The sequence below is a fragment of the Aotus nancymaae genome, unplaced genomic scaffold (assembly GCF_030222135.1).
Source record: "Aotus nancymaae isolate 86718 unplaced genomic scaffold, 86718_ANA_hifiasm-v0.15.2.pri h1tg000018l, whole genome shotgun sequence".
Taxonomy (NCBI): Eukaryota; Metazoa; Chordata; class Mammalia; order Primates; family Aotidae; genus Aotus; species Aotus nancymaae.
In genome coordinates, this window is record NW_026988430.1 from 9,397,686 (window position 1) to 9,415,629 (window position 17,944).

Sequence of the window (17,944 nt, forward strand, 5' to 3'; positions counted from 1 at the left end):
TCCTTACCAGGGGTCCGGAAAGAGCAAAGAGAGTCCACACCTCAGCCCCAAAGCCTCTGGGAACCAGCCTGCTGAAGGCAGGGCAGCAGCCCCCATGGCTCCGGGGCAGTGTGTCTTGGAGGCTGTCCATTCCTGGCCGGGGCACTGGCCACCCTGCACGCCTGAGTGCCCGCACCACCAGCTATGTCCATCGAGTCCCCCCTGCCGGGGCAGCCCGTGTCAGTACAGCCTGGCTAATGAGTAAGGGGCAGGAGGAGGGGCTGCCGTGGTGACTTGCAGGATGAGCCCTGCCTCCCTGGGCACTGAGGCCCTGCTGCCCAGCCCACTGCCCCAGCCACTGGGTAGGACACGATGGAGGCCTGGACTCCTGGGAGTCACCCAGACCGCTGCCTGTTGGTAACTTGTGTCTGATCTCCCAGAGGGGCTGGCAGTAAGGCCTCATCAGGAGAAGGTCCAGGGCTGCCTGTAGTGGCTGGGGGAGGAATGCCGAGGCTGGGGCAGGGCAGCCTGGGCCACTGGGCACCCAGGGGTGATGGTGCCCACAATGCCTCCCCTTTCTCGGAGGAACTCTCGGCCTGCCCGAGGTCACAGAGCAGGTGGTGGCAGAGCCTGAGCAGACCCCAACTCTGCCTTTCCCTGGGAGGGGCAGCTTCCCAAGAGTCGGGGGCCATTCAAAGCCCATGGCAGTGAGGTCCCTAGCTTTTCCTGCTGGAGGGGCCTGGGCCTGGGGATGGGAGCTAGGACACCTGGCAGAGTCCCGAGCCCCCCACTGCCCATCACCCCTTTCAGCAGCATCTCTGAGAGCCAGGGGTGGCACTGCTTGGGAAGGCAGCTCACTATGCCTGCCAATCATCGTGCCCAGCAAGGTTGTGACTCGGCATCCCACTGGGGTCCTCCGTCACCCTCCCAAACTGTCCTATCTGCTTTTCCTTGCAGGGATGGCCTGTGACTCCCCCCTCAACCTGCCCCAGGACTGGCAGGGCAGTGGGAACCAAGAGAGGCATGGAAGGATTGCACCAGTCACCTGGCCCAAGCCTGGATCAGGCTTGTGAGTGTGGGTTCAGCCCAGGAGGAGGAGGAGTGAGCGCAGGGCCAGGAGGAGGGCAGGCAGGCTGGCTGCTGTGGGGGGTGCTGAAGACACCCTAAAGTCCCTCTTGGTTCCCATGTCCACCCCTGCAGCGGAAGAGTGGCTGGCGGGATTCTGAGATGCTCCCAGGGCCTTAAGGAGGAAGGAAGAGACCCTGAAGGAAAGGAGGCAGGACAAATACAAAAAAAAGGCTCGTGCTATGCCCACAGGCTGCCCCGAACGCAGGCCCAGCCCCACCCCAGTCAACACGCAGCCTTCTTTCTTGACACAGAATTCCAGAACGCTCCACTGGCAGCACCTGCATCAGGATCACCCAGGAAGTCACGCTCCTGCCCTTGTTCTGATGGTTCCTATCACGGCACTCTCCGACCTGTGCACCAAATAGCGCCTTTGCTACCTGCTCAGAGGAAAGAAGACATTTTATCATCATTGCGATAGTGATGATGACGCCACACGGGAGGAAGTACAGGTGGAAGCTGCAGCCCCGCAGGCCAGGCCACGGCTAGACGTCTGACTTCTCTCGTTCAATGCCTTCTTCATGTCCTCACCTGTCCCGTTCTCATGGTCAGCCTGCCTCTTCCAAAAGGGCAGCCGAAAATCCTCCTGCCCCCAGGGGACCTGGGTCGGGGGTCTCTGTTATGTGAAACCAGCTGCTTCCAGCTGACGGGGCCTCTTGGGAGATCAGCCACCCTCCAGCCTTGGCCTGTCACCTCCTGTCACGGCAGTGCATGAACCTGGCCGCCAGAAGCAATACCGCATGGCAGCCCGAGACTACAGAGGTGTTTGGGGAGCCCACGCGTGTAGGCAGAAGGGTCCATCTCACTCCAGGCCACTTTTACTGAGGACAGCTGCCTCCCCTGCCCCCACCATGCTGGAAGGTGCTCAGTGCAAATGCCCTGCCACCAGCTTGGAGACACCAGGCTTTCTCCGGAGCTGACCAGGATCGAGCCCTCAGCTGCACAGGACAAAGGTCGGATCATCTTCCCCAGGGCCAGTCCTAGGCCAAGCATCTCCAAAATCCCTTCTCAGGAACAGTCCCAGGATTTCTGTGATAGGAGCCAATGTATCCTGCATTTTCTTCAGGGAGACACTCCTCTCCCACACTCCTCTCAGAATTTCTGAATTTCAATCCCCAGGCCCCAGTGGCTTTAACCCTGGCAGGAAGCAAGGGCGATTACTGCCATGGGTTGGCCACCCTAGGCAAAGGTGGCGTGGGCTGGGGGAGCCACCTCCTCCAGGTGTGCGGTGTCAGAGCTCTGTGAGTCCCCGCAGTCTCCCGGCAATGCCTTCAGGCCCTCCTTTTGTAGTGGTAACTGCAGAATCAGCAGCACCACCCTGCAGCCATCTGCAGACTCAGCTCCGAGTGGGGTTTTCTGGGATTCCTCCCTGGAACCTGAGACACTGTAAGCAGAGCTTCGGTGGGCCCTGTGCGCCATCCTGTGGCTGGCGGGGGCTCAGAGACTTCAGCCTCTGCCCTCTCTCCAGAGCGTCCAGTGCTGTCAGGAGCCACACGCCACCCTTCAGTCCTGCACCTTCTGTGGTCCCAGATACGGCACACAAGAGACTGATCAGCAGCTCCCTCTCAGGAACAGGGCTGCTGATCCCCTAGAATGTGAAAGCAAGTCCCGGCAATGCTGGACCCTTTCCCTTCTCAGCTGATCACTTGTTTCCAAGGCCCTTATTTCTCGGGGCAGGTGGCCTGCGACATCCGCCTGATGTCCGTTGCCGCGTCCGCCACGGTTCTCTGAAGGAAACAATAGACACGAACTAGGATCGTGCCAGCAGGTGGAGGAAGGGAGGAAGGGGGAGAGGGGTCATCGTTGCTTAGTGATCCAGAAGAGGGCTGAGCAGCTGGCCTCGAGACGGGAGAATCACACAGCCCTGAACTCTCGGGGTTATTCAGGGAAAGCTGACTCAGCCCCAACGCCTTTAGTCCCAGAGACAAATTCTTGGAAGACTGGGGTTAGCAAAAGCTAACCTGAACAAGAATGGCGCTGGAAAGGGTGGGAAGAAGGGAACCTTGAGCTGCCTGAAGTGGGGCAGGGTCCCCCCAGAGGGTGGGATGCTATGAAAGTTAAAACATCCCTACACAGGCTGGGTGCGGCAGTTCACGCCTGTAATCCCAGCACTTTGGGTGGCCGAGGCGGGCAGATCTCAATATCAGGAGTTTGAGACCAGCCTGGCCAACATGATGAAACCCCGTCTCTACAAAAAAATACAAAAATTAGCTGGGCATGGTGGTAATCCCAGCTATTCGGGAGGCTGAGGCAGGAGAATTGCTTGAACTCAGGAATTGGAGGTTGTAGTGAGCTGAGATTGAGCCACTGCACTCCAGCCTGGGAGAAAAGGGCAAGACTCCATCTCAAAAAAAAAAAAAAAGGTACCTACATATCCTGCCTCATTTATTTATTGCTGCACGACCCACGGCCGCCAAAATTGGTGTCTTAAAACCATTACCATCTGTGTCGTGACTCTGTGGGGCGAGTTGGGTGGTCCTTCTGCCTCCCCTGGTCCAGCGTGTCTGCAGTCACCTGGGACTGGCCGGGGCTGGCCCATCCTCCAGGCTCATGCCCAGGCCGCAGTGGGTGTCTGCACTCAGCTGAGACCGTCACTCGGAGCATCTCCACCTTCCCTCACAGGACCTCTCCACGTACCGTGGGCGTCTCAGCACGGAGCTGGAGCAGAAGACGGACATTCGATGGTGCAAGTGGAAGCTGCGTACAGGTCAAGAGCCAGCCTGGGGAGTCCTCATGCCCCTCTGCCTCATCCTGTTGACCAGCCAATCATGGACTCGCTCACATTTCACAGGAGAGGGAACAGCCTCCACTTCTGGGTGGCAGCAGCTGAGAGGCCATGCCTTCTTTAGCCAGCACCCTCCTCTTCCTCCTCTCTATTCCTCCCTCTCCATTCTCTCCTCTCCTCTCTCCTGTGCCACCCGCTGTCCACACTTGGCCCCAAGCACGGGTGAGCATATAAAGCCCCCCGAGGTCAGTGGTGAGAGGACTTACGCTTACCCAGGAAGGAGGACCCAAAGCTACAAAATCCTGGGAATGGCAGGAGACGGGGGAGGGGAAAGGAGTGGAGAGTCCTGGGAAGCCCCCAGCACACACCCTGGGACTGGGGAGGCTCCGAGCCAGCGAGGGGAGGCTTGACCCAGGGGGCGCTGGCCCCCTAGCCCCATCAGCCTCGCTGAGGCAGAGCCACAAGGCATGTGGGAGTGCCAGGAAGTCCCCCTCACTTGAGGGCTCAGCTCCTGCAGGCTTAGGGCCTGCTGGGGGCAAGGGCCAGGTCCTCGGGCCCTGCCTTCATTAGAGTAATTTCCTGGAGTCCACCCGAGTACAGTCTGGGTCCAGGGCCCCTGTGAACCTTTCCTCACTTGGTTCCACCTCACTGGGCCTGAAGGCGTTGCATTTGCTCTTTGGCTCCCAGAGACGTGTACCCCCGGGCCAGGGACCAGTGTAATTTCTCCAACCCTTCTCCACTGCCTCGTGACTGCAGAACACCCATTCCTCCCCTGGGAGGGTGGGGACTCTGGCTTGCTGATGGCTCAGCCCCACATTCAGGGCAAAGGACAGTTGAGGGGGGACTAAGCTATGGCCCTGCCTCATCTCCTCCCCCCACCGGACGGTGACCAATACCTGCTAAATCCCTGAGTTTCCCCTCCCCGACTCCTCCTCAATCGGCTCATAGATTTTGGCAGCTGCCTCTCTCCACCTCCACCTAGTAGTCCCTCCCTCCATCCCTCACCCCTTCCTGTTTTCCTCTCTCCCTACTCTCATAAGGTCTCCCTGGCACCTTCCATGCCCAGGTATTTCACCCTCAGAAATGACCAGGGCTCAGTCCCTGAGCTGACGTCAGCACTCCCAGTCCTTCAGGTGAGGGGAGAGACAGAGCCAGCTGGCAAAGCCCTCGGCAGTGGCAGCAAGACCCCCAGAAGTCACTGCCAAGTGCTAGAAGATGGCGAGCCTTTCCATCTGGAGAAAAGTTACGAGAAATAAAAATAAATGTAACTCATCAATAAAAAGAAATGAGCTATCAAGCCACAAAAAGACATGGAGCCACCTCAAACGCATATTGCTTATCTAATGGGAAGAAGCCAGTCTGAAAAGACTGCGTACTGTACAATTCCAACTCTGCCATTCTGCAAAAGTCAAAACTATAGAAGCAGTAAGATCAGTGGTTGTGCGGAGGTTTGGGATGAATAGGCGAAGCTCAGAGGAATTTTAGGGCGGAGAAACTGTTCTGTAGGATCCCGTAATGGTGGATACATGGCAATATTTCTGCAAGCCCATAGGGTGTACAACACTGCTAGCGAACTCTAATGTAAATGATGGACTTTAGTTCATAATACTGCATCGATATTGGTGAATCAGTGTTAACAAACACACCATTCTCATGCAAGATGTCAATCGGGGAAACGTGGGGAGGTGGGGGTGGAGGTGGCGTGCAATTCTGTAAATCTAAAACTGCTATAGAACAGGAAGTCTATTTTTAAAATGGTACACCAAATAATAACAGGGCATTTCTTGAGGTCTCTGCATGTTCCCCTCCTGCACATGCATCTCATGTTGGTTCCAAAATGCAGCAGCAGCGCTTTTCACAATTGCCAAAATGTAGGGCGAGCCCAAATGTCCGTGCACTGATGAAAGGAACACCAAGATGTAGAATATCCAATCATGGAATATTATTCAGCCCTAAAAAGGAACGAAGTATTGATCCACTAAAAACAGGGATGAACTTTGAAACCATGATGCTATGTGAAAGAGGCCAATCACAAAAGGTCAGAAAGTGTGTGATTCCATTTCTATGAAATGTCCAGGATAGACAAATCCATTGAGACAGAGAGTAGATGAGTGATTTCCAGAGGCTGGCAAGGAGCGGGGGTTGGGGGGAAGACAGAGGGTGACAGCTAAGTGGATATGGGGTTTCTTTGGTGGCCATGAAAATGTTCTAAAATTGATTGTGTTGCTGGTGTCACATCTCTGTGAATATACTAAAAGCCACTGAATTGTATACTTTAAAAAGGTGCATATGGCATGTGACTTAATGAAGCTGTTTAAAGGTGTAAGGGGGAGGGATGCTGTAAGCTCTTTACATACCAAGGTTATTGATGCGTAGGGATGGTGAATAATTGCATGTGCAAATAGACATTTCTACATTTTGGGAAAATGCATAAAAGAGCTAGAGGCTCACCTGCGAGGCGGCCAGGATGGCAGCAAGAGAGGTTGTTTGTTCAGCCTTGTATTTGTGGGGAGCTGCCACCCCACGCCCTGGGCCTTGGCAGATTTCCAGCAGGCGTCTGAGAGCCTGAACATCTTGCGGAAAGAAGCCCCATCACTTCATCCAGGTGAGAGCCTGAGCGCTTCGGCAGCAGCCCTGTGTGGGAAATTTGGGTTTAAACCAGCAGTTCCCACCTTGGCTGCACTTCATAATCACCTAGAAGCTTTCACCAAAACAAAACACTATCCAGGGCCCACCCCAGACATTCTGATCTGAAACTGGCCCGGACAGCTGGGTTTTTGCCTGATTTCTTTGACTTCTTATTGAAGTATATTATTTACACAGGAAAGTCTATTAAGTGTACAGCTCCATGGATTTTCATAAAATAAATACACTTGAGTAACCAGCACACAGGTTAAGAAACAGAATTTAACTGACTTCCAAGCCCCCTGGTTTCCCCTTCCAGTCACTCTCCCTTAGCAAGGACAGCCACTGCCTCGGTTTTGGGCACCAGCGAATTCTTTGCCAGGCATTCTTCTAAACCTCCCTCTCTGATGTGCAGCTGGCGTTGAGAGCCACGTGTCTGGACACGTTCACCCCGGGGCTGGGGAAGGGCCCAGCTTCTCAGCATGTTGCTGCCAAATTTGATCCCAGTTTGTGTCCTTGGCGAAGGTGGAGGGGTGCGGTGCCATTGTGCTCAGCGGTTACTTCTCCAATTAACAGGTGGACGTCGTGACTCTCCTAGGACTGCCTGATGTGGTGGGCTACCGAGCCTGCTACTGTTGGCTCTACCCCTATGTGTCCCTGAGGTTACCCTTCCAGGCACTGCCAGGGCGGTCAGAGCTCAGTGACTGTACTGCCAGCCCCGCCAAGGGGAGGATTTGGGGTCTGTGAAGTCAGCCTGGGTGCGGAGCAGGGGGCAGCCGCTGGGGACTTGGGCGCCCAGCCGCAGGGATCCCTCTTAACGCCATTGTTCTCATCCGGCAGAGCCCGGCTGGCCTGAAACACGGGGCTTTCTGAGGTCAAAGCAACGCTTCGCCCACGCACGTGACACCGCCGGGCGCGCAAACAGGAAGCCCGAGCCCTGCCTGCAGGCGCCGGCACCGCAGCGCGCAGCCCGCCTCTCTGTAACCGCAAGCCCGAACTCAGCGCAGCCTCCGGCGCGGAGGGCCCGGACACCGAGGCCTAGGGGAAGATCCGCCGCCTGGAACGCCCCGCCCGGTCAGCCGGCCCCGCGCGCCCAACCCCTCCCCGTGGACCTTGCCCTCGGGGGCTGCGCAGGACTCCCCGGGACGCATGGACCCTACACTGGAGCCCCGGACGTGCCCCGCCCACGGCTTGGAAGGCGAGGTCGTGCGTGCCGCGTGACAGCCTCCGCCGGCCACAAGCGTTTGGACACCTCTCCCAGGATGCACCAATCTTTTTTTTTCTTCCTCTTCTTCTTTTTCAAGTTGAGATGGTGTAAATGGCATCTGTTCCTCCTAACCCGTGACCCCTCACTGACTGTGAGGCCTGTCGTGAGCTCTGCACGGCCCGCTGTCTCCGCATCCGCAACTCAGGGTCTTCATACTGACCCCACCGTACAATCCCTGGCTTGACTGTCTTTCCTCATGGGCCTTGCTAGGAGGCAGACCCCTAGCGCGAGGGCCGGGGGGAGCTCCCGAACCACCTAGCAGGACATTGCTTGACCCCTCAGACCTACATCAGCCTGCGGGGGAAAAGGTCGTCCCCACCTGCTCCTCACACCTACCTGCACACCCTTCAGTGAGGTAGTTTCTTGAACCCAACTGGCATGAAAGAAAGGAAATAGACAATTGAAGCTCACTTCAGATAGATTTGGGTTACATTCTTATCCCGCCACTTTCCCGATGTGTTGACCTTGGGCGAGTCATAGTTTGTTCCTTCCTTGTAATAAAATCTGACATAGGTCTTGTTACCGTATGATCCAGCAACTCCGTTTCCATAAACACCCAAAAGAACTGAAAGCAGGGACTGAGGCAGGTGTATGTGCACCCGTGTTCACAGCAGCACGGTTCGCTAGAGCCAGTGGTGGAAACAGCCCTCTTGCCCATCAACAGATGCGTGGGTCAACCAAATGCAGCGCGTGCATCTGATAGAATACTACTGAGCCGTAAAAAAGGAAGGCAATTCTGACAGACAGATGCTACATATAACGTGGATGAACTTTGAGGACATTATGCTGAACGAAATAAGCCAGACACAAAAGAACAAACACTGTAAGATTCCACCTGCATGAGGAACTTAGAGTCGTTGAATTCAAAGAGACAGAAAGTACAATGGTGGTTGTCAGGGACTGGGGAGAAGGTGGCAGGACTGTGGGAGCTGCTTAAAGTGGAAAGAGTTCTGGAGATGGCTTGCACAGCAATGTGAAGACTTTTATTTATTTATTTATTTATTTATTTATTTATTTATTTTTATTTTTTATTTATTTTTTGAGACAAAGTCTCGCTCTGTCACCCAGGCTGGAGTGCAGTGGCGCAATCTTGGCTCACTGCAACCTCCGCCTCCTGCGTTCAAATGCTTCTCCTGCCTTAGTCTCTCAAGTAGCTGTCGCGTGCCACCATGCCCGGCTAATTTTTTTGTATTTTTAGTAAAGACAGCGTTTCACCGTGTTAGCCAGGATGGTCTCTATCTCCTGACTTCATGATCCGTCCGCCTCGGCCTCCCAAAGTGCTGGGATTATAGGTGTGAGCCACAGTGCCCATGTTAGATGGAGTTTCACTCTTGTGGCCCAGCTGAAGTGCAATGATGCAATCTCGGCTCACTGCAACCTCCTCTTCCCAGGTTCAAGCGATTCTCCTGCCTCAGCCTCCTGGGTAGCTATGATTACAGGTGCCTGCCACCACGCCTGGCTAGTTTTTTTTTTTGTTTTTTTTTTGTATTTTTAGTAGAGATGAGGTTTTACTATGTTGACCAGGCTGGTCTCAAACTGTTGATCCACCCACCTCAGCCTCCCAAAGTGCTGGCATTATAGGTGTGAGCCACTGCGCCTGGCCAATGTTAAGCTAACATAGATGGAAGTAGCTGGAACCTAGGAGACATCCAATGTTATGGTCGTTTTTTTTCTTTCTTCCTAAAATTCTGGTTCCTTGGTTCCCAATGTTTTAAAGATATAGACTAGATGAAATTCAATGAACACTGTAAAAATTCTTCGTTTTCTTTTCTTAAGTAGGTTAAATAATCTGCATAACACATTTTGTTGCATAACAAATCTTTTTTTTCTTGTTTTCTTTTAACAAATCTTTTTGAAGAAGAAGTAAGAGGAGGAGAAGGAGAAGAAGGGGGGAGAAGGAGAAGATGACTCAAAAGAAAACTTTAGCTTGGCTCTTAGCATTTTCATCTCTGCAAATTCCCTGCAGAATACGTCTGAATGGTGTGTAGGAGCATATGTGTTGATGTAATGATATATGTAGGGACAGGTGTCTCCATTATGCGCTAATTGTGCAGCACGAGATACATCTCATTTAGTGCCAGCCTTTTTCAGGTAGATATGCTTATTCTCATTTTACAAATGACAGGATTGAAGTTCAGGGAAAGAAAGGACTTGCCCAAGTTCACACTGCTAGAAAGTGGCAGAGTCCGAATATGAGGCTGGATCTGTCTCCTATCCAAATACAGATCCGTTCTACTTCATCTGGGATGACAAATAGCTTTTCTCCAGCCTGCCAGCTCTGCTCTGTTGTATTCCATTGCTATCTTGTGAACTTCAGATGATTCAGCAAAGCAAAAAAGAGTGAGGTGATCGACTCGTAATGTCTGCCATGGTCACTGGATAGAGGAGTAACAGTATGTGTGCTATGCAGGGACCTCTCCAACTTACATCACAGTGAGCACAGGTTTAGGAGCAGAATTAGGAAGAAAATATTTTTTTTTTCCTGTCTGTCTAGCAACTATTGGCCTGAAAAAAAAACTCAGTGTCAGAATGCTCAGGAAGGCCCAGCCGTCTTACTATTAGGGCTTCTAGCTGGGCTGGGCCTTCTCTGTCCTCCACACCCCTTTGCCTTCCCAAGGTAGGGAAGGTGTGGAAACTCCAGCTGGGAATTTCTAGTGGAAACTCCAATTTCTCCCAGTCCGCAGCCCTGGAAACTCCTGTCAGGCACACACGCCTTGGGAAACAGACAGCTGTTGTCTTTCTCAAGCCCAAGTTACCAGAAGTAGACGTCTGTTTCCCAGCAGGTCACATGAGGACTTGTGAGATCATTTTTGTCCCTGGCTCAAATGGAAGAAGTTCCATTAAAGCAGTTCCTGGGACCAGGCCTGGGCAACGTTCCTAGGATGGGCAAGGCAGTTGTTTGGGAAGCTTGGCACCTGCACAGCCCCACTGTCATGTGAGGGAATGAAGGGTGTGAGCTTTCCCCCACCTGTCCACTTAGAAGCATGGGTCAAAGCAGAGAGGAGGGGCCATCTCCTTCCCACCTGGCCTTATCCTCCCTCCCCAGTACAACAGAGCAGAGCTGGCAGGCTGGAGAAAAGCTATCTGTCATCCCAGATGAAGTAGAAAGGATGTGCACTTGAATAGGAGACAGACCCAACCTTATCTGCCACTTTCTTTCTTTTTTTTTTTTTAAATAAATTCCCTCTGTTTTAACCTCTACAAAGAAAGTACCTTTGAAAGAACCAATCCACTTTTGTTCACTATTTCTGCTTTCCTCAGCCCTTTTCTTCCTACACAGCCGAACTCCTCTGCTCAGTTCATCAGAACACTGATTCTATTCTATTTTATTTTATTATTTTTTGAGACAGAGCCTCACTCTGTCGCCCAAGCTTGAGTGCAGTTGGGCAATCCCGGTTCACTGCAACCTACACCTTCTGGGTTCAAGTGATCCTTGTGCCTCAGCCTCTGAAGTAGCCAGTATCACAGGCACGCGCCACCACACCTGGCTAATTTATGCATTTTTTGGTAGAGACGAGGTTTCACCATGTTGGCCAGGCTGGTCCTGAACTTCCGGCCTCAAGTGATCCACTTGCCTCAGCCTCCCAAAGTGTTGGGATCACAGGCGTGAGCCACCATGTCCAGCCTCATTCTAATTTATAGAATGAGGTGTTGCCTGATTCTGGAATCATAATAAAAGCCAGTTAAGATCCTTAAACTAGGCCAGGCGTGGTGGCTCACGCCTGTAATTCCATATCTTTCCACACACTTTCTAGGTGTGTGACCTTGGCAGACTCCTAGAAGGCGCTCCCAGGTCATCCCAGGCCTCCCAGCAGTAGGGTCTGGCAGGGTGGCGAGCTGCCATCATGGTGGAGAACTTCAGCACCAGGCAGGGAAACCGAGGCAGGGCCCAATGAGTGTGGGTGAAAGCTGCAATCCAAAAGTACACGACTTCCCCCAGGCACCGTAGATCCTAGGCCTGGGCAATGCAAGCGCCTGACCTCAATCGCCAGCAGCTGCCTGTCCTGCAAGGCCTGGCCTGGCGCCGGGCAGCTGCTTTGCGTGCGGCTACCTCACCCTCCCAATTTCTGCTGCCGTTAGGAAGAAAGGAGCTCAGGCCAAGCCCAGTTGGTGTTTTCACAATTTCCTGTAAACGAAGGAAAAGATGAAGCTTATGTAACACCCTCGGCTGGAGAGTCGGCAGCTGTTTGGCACAGCTGAGAGGCCTGGGCGCAGACAGCCGTGTGTCCAGGCAGGCAGGGGCCTGGGTCGTCCCTCTCAGGACCCTTCTTTCTGAACCTTCTCCAGTGACCTCCAGGGCACATTTCAGAGTAAGGGACCAAGCTCAGGCTCCAAGAACCACAGAGCTAGAAGGAGGAAGTATCAGAGATAATCAGAACTAATATTCATTAGCCCCCATTAGAAACAAGTGCTTCACCTGCACAATCTCATTTAATCCACACCCACCCTAGGAGGCAAGTCCTGATATAACCAATTAGTAGCTGAAAGATAGGCCCGGGAGTGGCCCAGTCACCCATGCTCACATGGTTGGGTATGGTCGCTTGGCCCTCAGCCTCCCTTCCACCTCCTGCTCAAAGCTTTCTATGCAGCAGCAGCTAAAACCCACATTTCCCAGGCTTCCCTGGCACGGGTTCCAGGGAAGAATGAAGTTCTGTGCTTTAGATGCACGTGTGTAAGAGTTCGCTGCTCCCGCTGGCAGCAAGGGCGTGGAGAGGCTAGTTTTCCTGCACTAGTGACTTCTCATCCAGCCACCACTTCTGTTGGTGTCAAAAGCAGTCACAGTGGCGGTGGTGGTGCCAGCTCCCCAGCCCATGCTTCCCTGGGATCGAGCCCACAACAGGAAGATGTTTTTGTTTTATTTTGTTCTGTTTTCTTGAGATGGAGTTTTGCTCTTGTTGCCCAGGTTGGAGTGCAACCTCTGCTTCCCCAGTTCAAGTGATTCTCCTGCCTCAGCCTCCCGAATAGCTGAGATTACAGGCGCCCACCACTACATCCAGCTAATTTTGTATTTTTAGTAGAGACAGGCCTTCACCATGTTGGCCAGGCTGGTCTCGAACTCCTGACCTCGAGTGATCTGCCCTCCTCGGCCTCTCAAACTGCTGGAATTACAGGCGTGAGCCACCTCGCCCAGCCTACAGGGAGTTCTAGGACCTTCACAGTTGCAGGGTGGCCTCAGGTGAGTGGTGTGGATGTATCCTGGCAGCCATTCTTGGAGGCCCAGCCTCGATCCTGCTCCTTCAGCTCTTCCAGTGATTTTGCAGAGACCTAATTCCCTTTACTGAATTTTTTCTGTTGAAATTGCCTAGAGTCATTTGTGTTTCCTGTACTGAACTGGCTGATACAGCCTCAGAGCACAGAATCGGCAAAGTTGGGACAAACACCTGGGTCTCCTGCCTCCACACACCCTCTGCTACTTCTTCTGTCCCTCAGAGGAGGGAGCTTGGGGGCAGCAGGGGGCAGCGAAAGGACCGGTGTGCACAGGCATCTACAGTCAGGAGACCCCACTGACACCTGCTTGCAGGCCTGGGGAGGAAGAGACTGGGGGGGAAGAAGAGACTGGGAGGGAGGAGGTGCTGGGAGGTGTAAGCAGAAGTCTCAGGGGAACAAGCCAGCCCTGTTCGGGAGTCACTGGAGCATGGAGTGGACTAAGGGGCAAGGGGAGGAGAGATAAGATGCCCTCAGATGTAAGTAACGAGGAACACTTCAAAATGGCAAAATGGCCTAAGGAAAGGACAATGTGTTATCACATATCATAAAGAGAAGGCAGCTCTAGCAGCTCACTCCCATCTCAGGGAACTTGGGGGCATCACCTCCCTGCCAGCTGGCCTCACCTGGGGCGCTGTCCTCTGGCCTCCAGATGGTTGCACATTCCAAGTTCATACCCAGACATGCCAGCCTCTGGTGGGAGAGGGGTCAGTCACCCTTTCTTGTGCTTCTGTTTTGATTGGTGCTATGATCTGAACGTTTGTGTACCCCCCAGACATCCGGATATTGAAATCCTTGTCCCCAGTGTGATGGGAGTTTGGGACCTTTGGGAGGTGATTAGTGCCCTTACAAAAAAGGCCTGAGAGGCTGGGTGTGGAGGCTCACCCCGTAATTCCAGCACTTTGGGAGGCCAAGGTGAGTGGAATACTTCAGGCCAAGAGTTCAAGACCAGCCTGGCCAACATGATGAAACGCCATCTCTACTAAAAATATAAAAATTAGCTGGGTGTGGTGGTGCATGCCTGTCATCCCAGCTACTCAGGAGGCTGAGCAGGAGAATCACTTGAACCCGAAAGACAGAGGTTGCAGTGAACTGAGATCGCGCCACTGCACTCCAGCCTGGGTGACAGAGTAAGACTGCATCTCAAAACAAAATAAAACGACACATAGTGATGCCCTGACTCCGCCCCAGAACGTAGAATGAAAATTTCAGGATCCCAGGCATCACCATTTTAAAGAAATTTTCAAAACTGAATTCTGTTCACAAGGAGGGAGGGGGATGGATTTGCACAGGCTACAGCAGTGTTCGCCACGCTTGCTCAGTCCAGGCCAATCCAGCCCCTCAAGGTGACTCCAGAGAAATTCTGGGAAAGAAGGAGACTCAGAGAAGAAGCCACCCTGCTGTCACCTGGTCAGTGCTGGCTGGTGGAGTTCCTTTTTTAACCTTTCTGACTCTTAGTTTGCTGCTATTTCAACATCATTCTAACAGATTGGGAACCAGGAAATGTCATCCGCTCAGCCTGGAGCACCCCAGCATGGGGCAAGCAGAAAGGTGGCCGGGCAGTGGAGGGGAGTCTGGCAGGCTGGGAGCGGTGAGGGCGCTGGAGTCAGGGGCCCACATTCAAGGTAGATGATGTGGGGACTGCCTGGGTGGCAGCAGTTGGGGGAGAGGGAACGAGAGTCATTGCAGGTCAGGGTTGGAGCTCAGGGGCCCGGGCCCCACCTTTCCATCAGGCAGGTCTTCACTGGTGAGCTCTAAACCCCAGCCCCTCCCTCATGCCCTGCATGGCACTGCCCGGCTTTGTAGGTAGTTCTCGTGTCACGGTGTTCTCATGCTTATTGTCCTCCTCTGTCTGTGCAGCAGGGACATTTCCAGCTCCTCCACAGTTCCCAGAACCTTTCCAGCTCCGGCTGGTGGTCCTGGCTGACGGGCTGTGAGCGGAGGTGATCTGGAGTGGCCTCTCCAGTTCTCCCTTCCCAGCGTGGGTGAACCTCTAGCCCTGCCCTGAGATGGTGAAGCCTCCGTCAGCTCCTCTCTGGTTGACCTTGTGGAGCAGAGCTCCCCCAACCTCCTCTGTAGCCGCCACCATTCTGAGGGTAACTCATTCCTGCCGCATAACCCTGCAGGCCCTGCCTGAGATGCTCCCATCAAGGCGAGCTCCTGTAGTGCAGTCCACGCCTGCTGCCTGCTGGAGGAACGCACAGGTGGGCGCGATCTTCCCTTCTGCTGTAGAACAGCAGGAGACAGACGGCATCAGAAACGCAGCAGAGACAGAAGCCTGCAACGGCTCGAGTCTCTGCTTTTAGTTTCTCGTTTGGGACAGACTCTGATTACATTTGTTTTGTTTTTTGTTTTGAGACAGAGTCTCACTCTGTCGCCCAGTCTGGAGTGCAGTAGCGCAATCTCAGCTCACTACAAACTCCATCTCCTGGGTTCAAGTGATTCTCCTGCCTCAGCCTCCCAGGTAGCCGGGATTACAGGCGCTCGTCACCACGCCTGGCTAATTTTTATATTTTAGTAGAGACGGGGTTTCACCATGTTGGTCAGGCTGGTCTTGAACTCCTGACCTCAAATGATCTGCCCACCTTGGCCGTCCAAAATGCTAGGATTACATACATTTTTGTTTTTTAATCTGAGAGTCTAAACACCAGGAGCAACCAATGGACTGGAGAATGCCAGGCTAGGGCTGTGGCTCCTGGACAGAAGCAGCCCCCTTCTGTCACCGTCCGCAGTGTGGCATGCAGTGCGATGTGCAACACGGAAATGTCGCCTGCTCTCCTAGGTGATGTGGGAGTTGTGATGATTCTTGGTCTTTATGTTTTGGACAATAGCAATTGTGTGAAAAGGCTGAATCATAATTGTGCAAATATTTATTTTTCCCAGCCCATTCCTTAGTCCATGTCACAGAAAGAAAAAATAGTTGATTAAATCATCGTGTTGGGACTAGACCAAGTCTGTTTTTTTTTAATTGCAGTTTTCTTTTAAATTGAGATCTAATTTGGAAATAAAATTAGTTCAGAAAAGGTCAGACGTGGGGCCTCATGAATAAAGTAGGAGATATTGTAAATTGTAAGTGTCATAGTAACAACACGTAGAAGAAGGAGACCGAAGGGGACAAACAGGAGAGGAAGAGGAAGAGGAAGAGGAGAAAGAGGTGATTATGATTCTCACCCATCTGCTCTAATTCTTCAGTTTGGAAAACGCAGATGGAGAATGTCCTTGGAAACCCTCAACTTTCTCTCTTCCAATCTCAGTGTTTGCAACTGCTTCAGCAGCTCCTGATGCAAAGGTTTTGAGGCGCCTCTGTGATGCCAGAGGAGACCAGATGCCCCAGAGCTGCGGTACCTGTGGCTGGCACCGGGAGACCTTGGCCAGCGACACTGCTTCCTGAACCTCAGGTTCCCAAGCTATAAATGGGGTCAGTGTGATGGCTCACGCCTGTAATCCCAACACTGAGAGCCTTCGGCAGGAGAATCAGTGAAGGCTAGGAATTCAAGACCAGCCCGGACAACATAGTGAAACTCTGTCTACAAAAATTTAAAAATTAGCTGGGCATGGTATTGGGGAGAACTGCTAGGCCCAGGGGTTTGAGGCTGCAATGAGCTGTGTTTGCACCGCTGCACTCCAGCAACAGAGAGAGACCCTGTCTGTAAAATAAAAAATGAAAATAAATAAATTTTAGCAAACAGGTTCACACCCTCACTGCACAGGGCCACTGTGGGGTGAAGGTTGAGGTGAGAAGGCAGTGTGTGGCAGCCGCTTCCTCTTCCTCCCACCTTCGGCTGGGGCAACTGTCATTTATCAGAGCATTGCCTGTGGGGCCCTTACCTGGGATGGGTGAGGGCAACAGAACACACCATCTTTGATTAGAATATTGTCTTTGTGGTTAATATAGTTTAAAACCTCTGGGCCGTCTTATCCAATGGTGGGATCCTATGAAACTTGTCATCTAAAATCAGTTAATTTCAGGCCGGGCATGGTGGCTCACGCCAGTAATCCCAGCATTTTGGGAGGCCAAGGCAGGTGGATCATTTGAGGTCAGGAGTTCGAGACCAGCCTAGCCAACATGGTGAAACCCTGTCTCTACTGAAAATACAAAAATTAGCCTGGTGTGGTGGCACACGCCTGTAGTCCCAGCTACTTGGGAGGCTGAGGCAGGAGAATGGCTTGAACCCGGGAGGTGGAGGTTGCAGTGAGCTGGGACTGCACCCCTGCATTCCAGCCTGGCGACAAGCAAGCAAGACTCTGTCTCAAAATAAACAAATAAATAATAAAATCAGATAATTTCAGATGAGATGATGGTGTGGGGTTGGGGGTGATTTGGAGCAATAAAATACCACTGATGTCATTGAAACTCATTCATTTATTCATTTACTCAACAAATATTTGCGTAGTACCTGCTACATGCTGGCCACTGTTCTAGCCTCTAGAGATCTAGAATGAATACAATGGACAGAGGTCAGCGCTTGCATTCAATCGGGAAGAGACAGGCAATAGACAGATATGCAGACATGACAAAGGCTAAGGCAGGTGAGGGAGAGTGATGGGAAAGGAGGTGAGGTCTGAGCTGGCAGAGGCGTGAGGAGAAGGATCCAGGAGAAGAAAGAACAGTTCTGAGAAAGGGAAAGGCTTGCAGGAGACTGTGGGTGTTGAACTGGGAAGTTCGTGGCAGAGGTCAGAGAGTAAGGCGGGGCCCAGAACACATGGCACTTTGTGAGGTGATTTATGGACATGAGGATTTATCCTCAGTACAACAGGAAGCCATCACATTTATTTATTTATTTGTTTTTTAGAGCTGGGGTCTCACTCTGTCACCAAGGCAGCAGTGCAGTGGCTCACGTGATCCTCTGCACTAAGTTAGGACTACAGGTGTACACCACCATGCCAGGCTAATTTTCTCATATTTTGTAGAGATGGGGTTTCACCATGTTGCCCAGGCTGATCTTGAACTCCTGGCCTCAAGTGATCCTACCGCCTTGGCTTCCTAAGGTGCTAGGATGGCAAGGGTTAGCCGCTGT

At 52.6% G+C, this 17,944-nt stretch overlaps 1 protein-coding gene and 1 long non-coding RNA gene across 4 annotated transcripts in view; one reads left to right on the top strand and one right to left on the bottom strand.

Annotated features, from left to right (window-relative positions):
* The window catches only part of SLC47A2 (solute carrier family 47 member 2), a 34,137-nt gene extending 31,330 nt beyond the window's left edge, over positions 1-2,807 (bottom strand). Inside the window, exons 1-2 of one of the 3 annotated variants that reach the window (XM_064378256.1) lie at positions 1,386-2,807; positions 8-1,219 (exon numbers count right to left, since the gene is read on the bottom strand). In XM_064378256.1, the coding sequence (XP_064234326.1) occupies positions 8-130 (123 nt within the window). In that variant the 5' untranslated portion in view covers positions 131-1,219; positions 1,386-2,807. Of the gene's footprint in view, positions 1-7 lie in introns of all 3 variants that reach the window. The other 2 variants (XM_012472070.3, XM_012472071.2) reach the window with 2 other exon arrangements.
* LOC135275744 (uncharacterized) lies at positions 312-6,514 on the top strand. The gene is made up of 3 exons (XR_010343320.1): positions 312-392; positions 937-1,048; positions 1,180-6,514. It is a non-coding gene; the product is annotated as an uncharacterized LOC135275744 (long non-coding RNA).
* Positions 6,515-17,944: the final 11,430 nt, after the last annotated feature.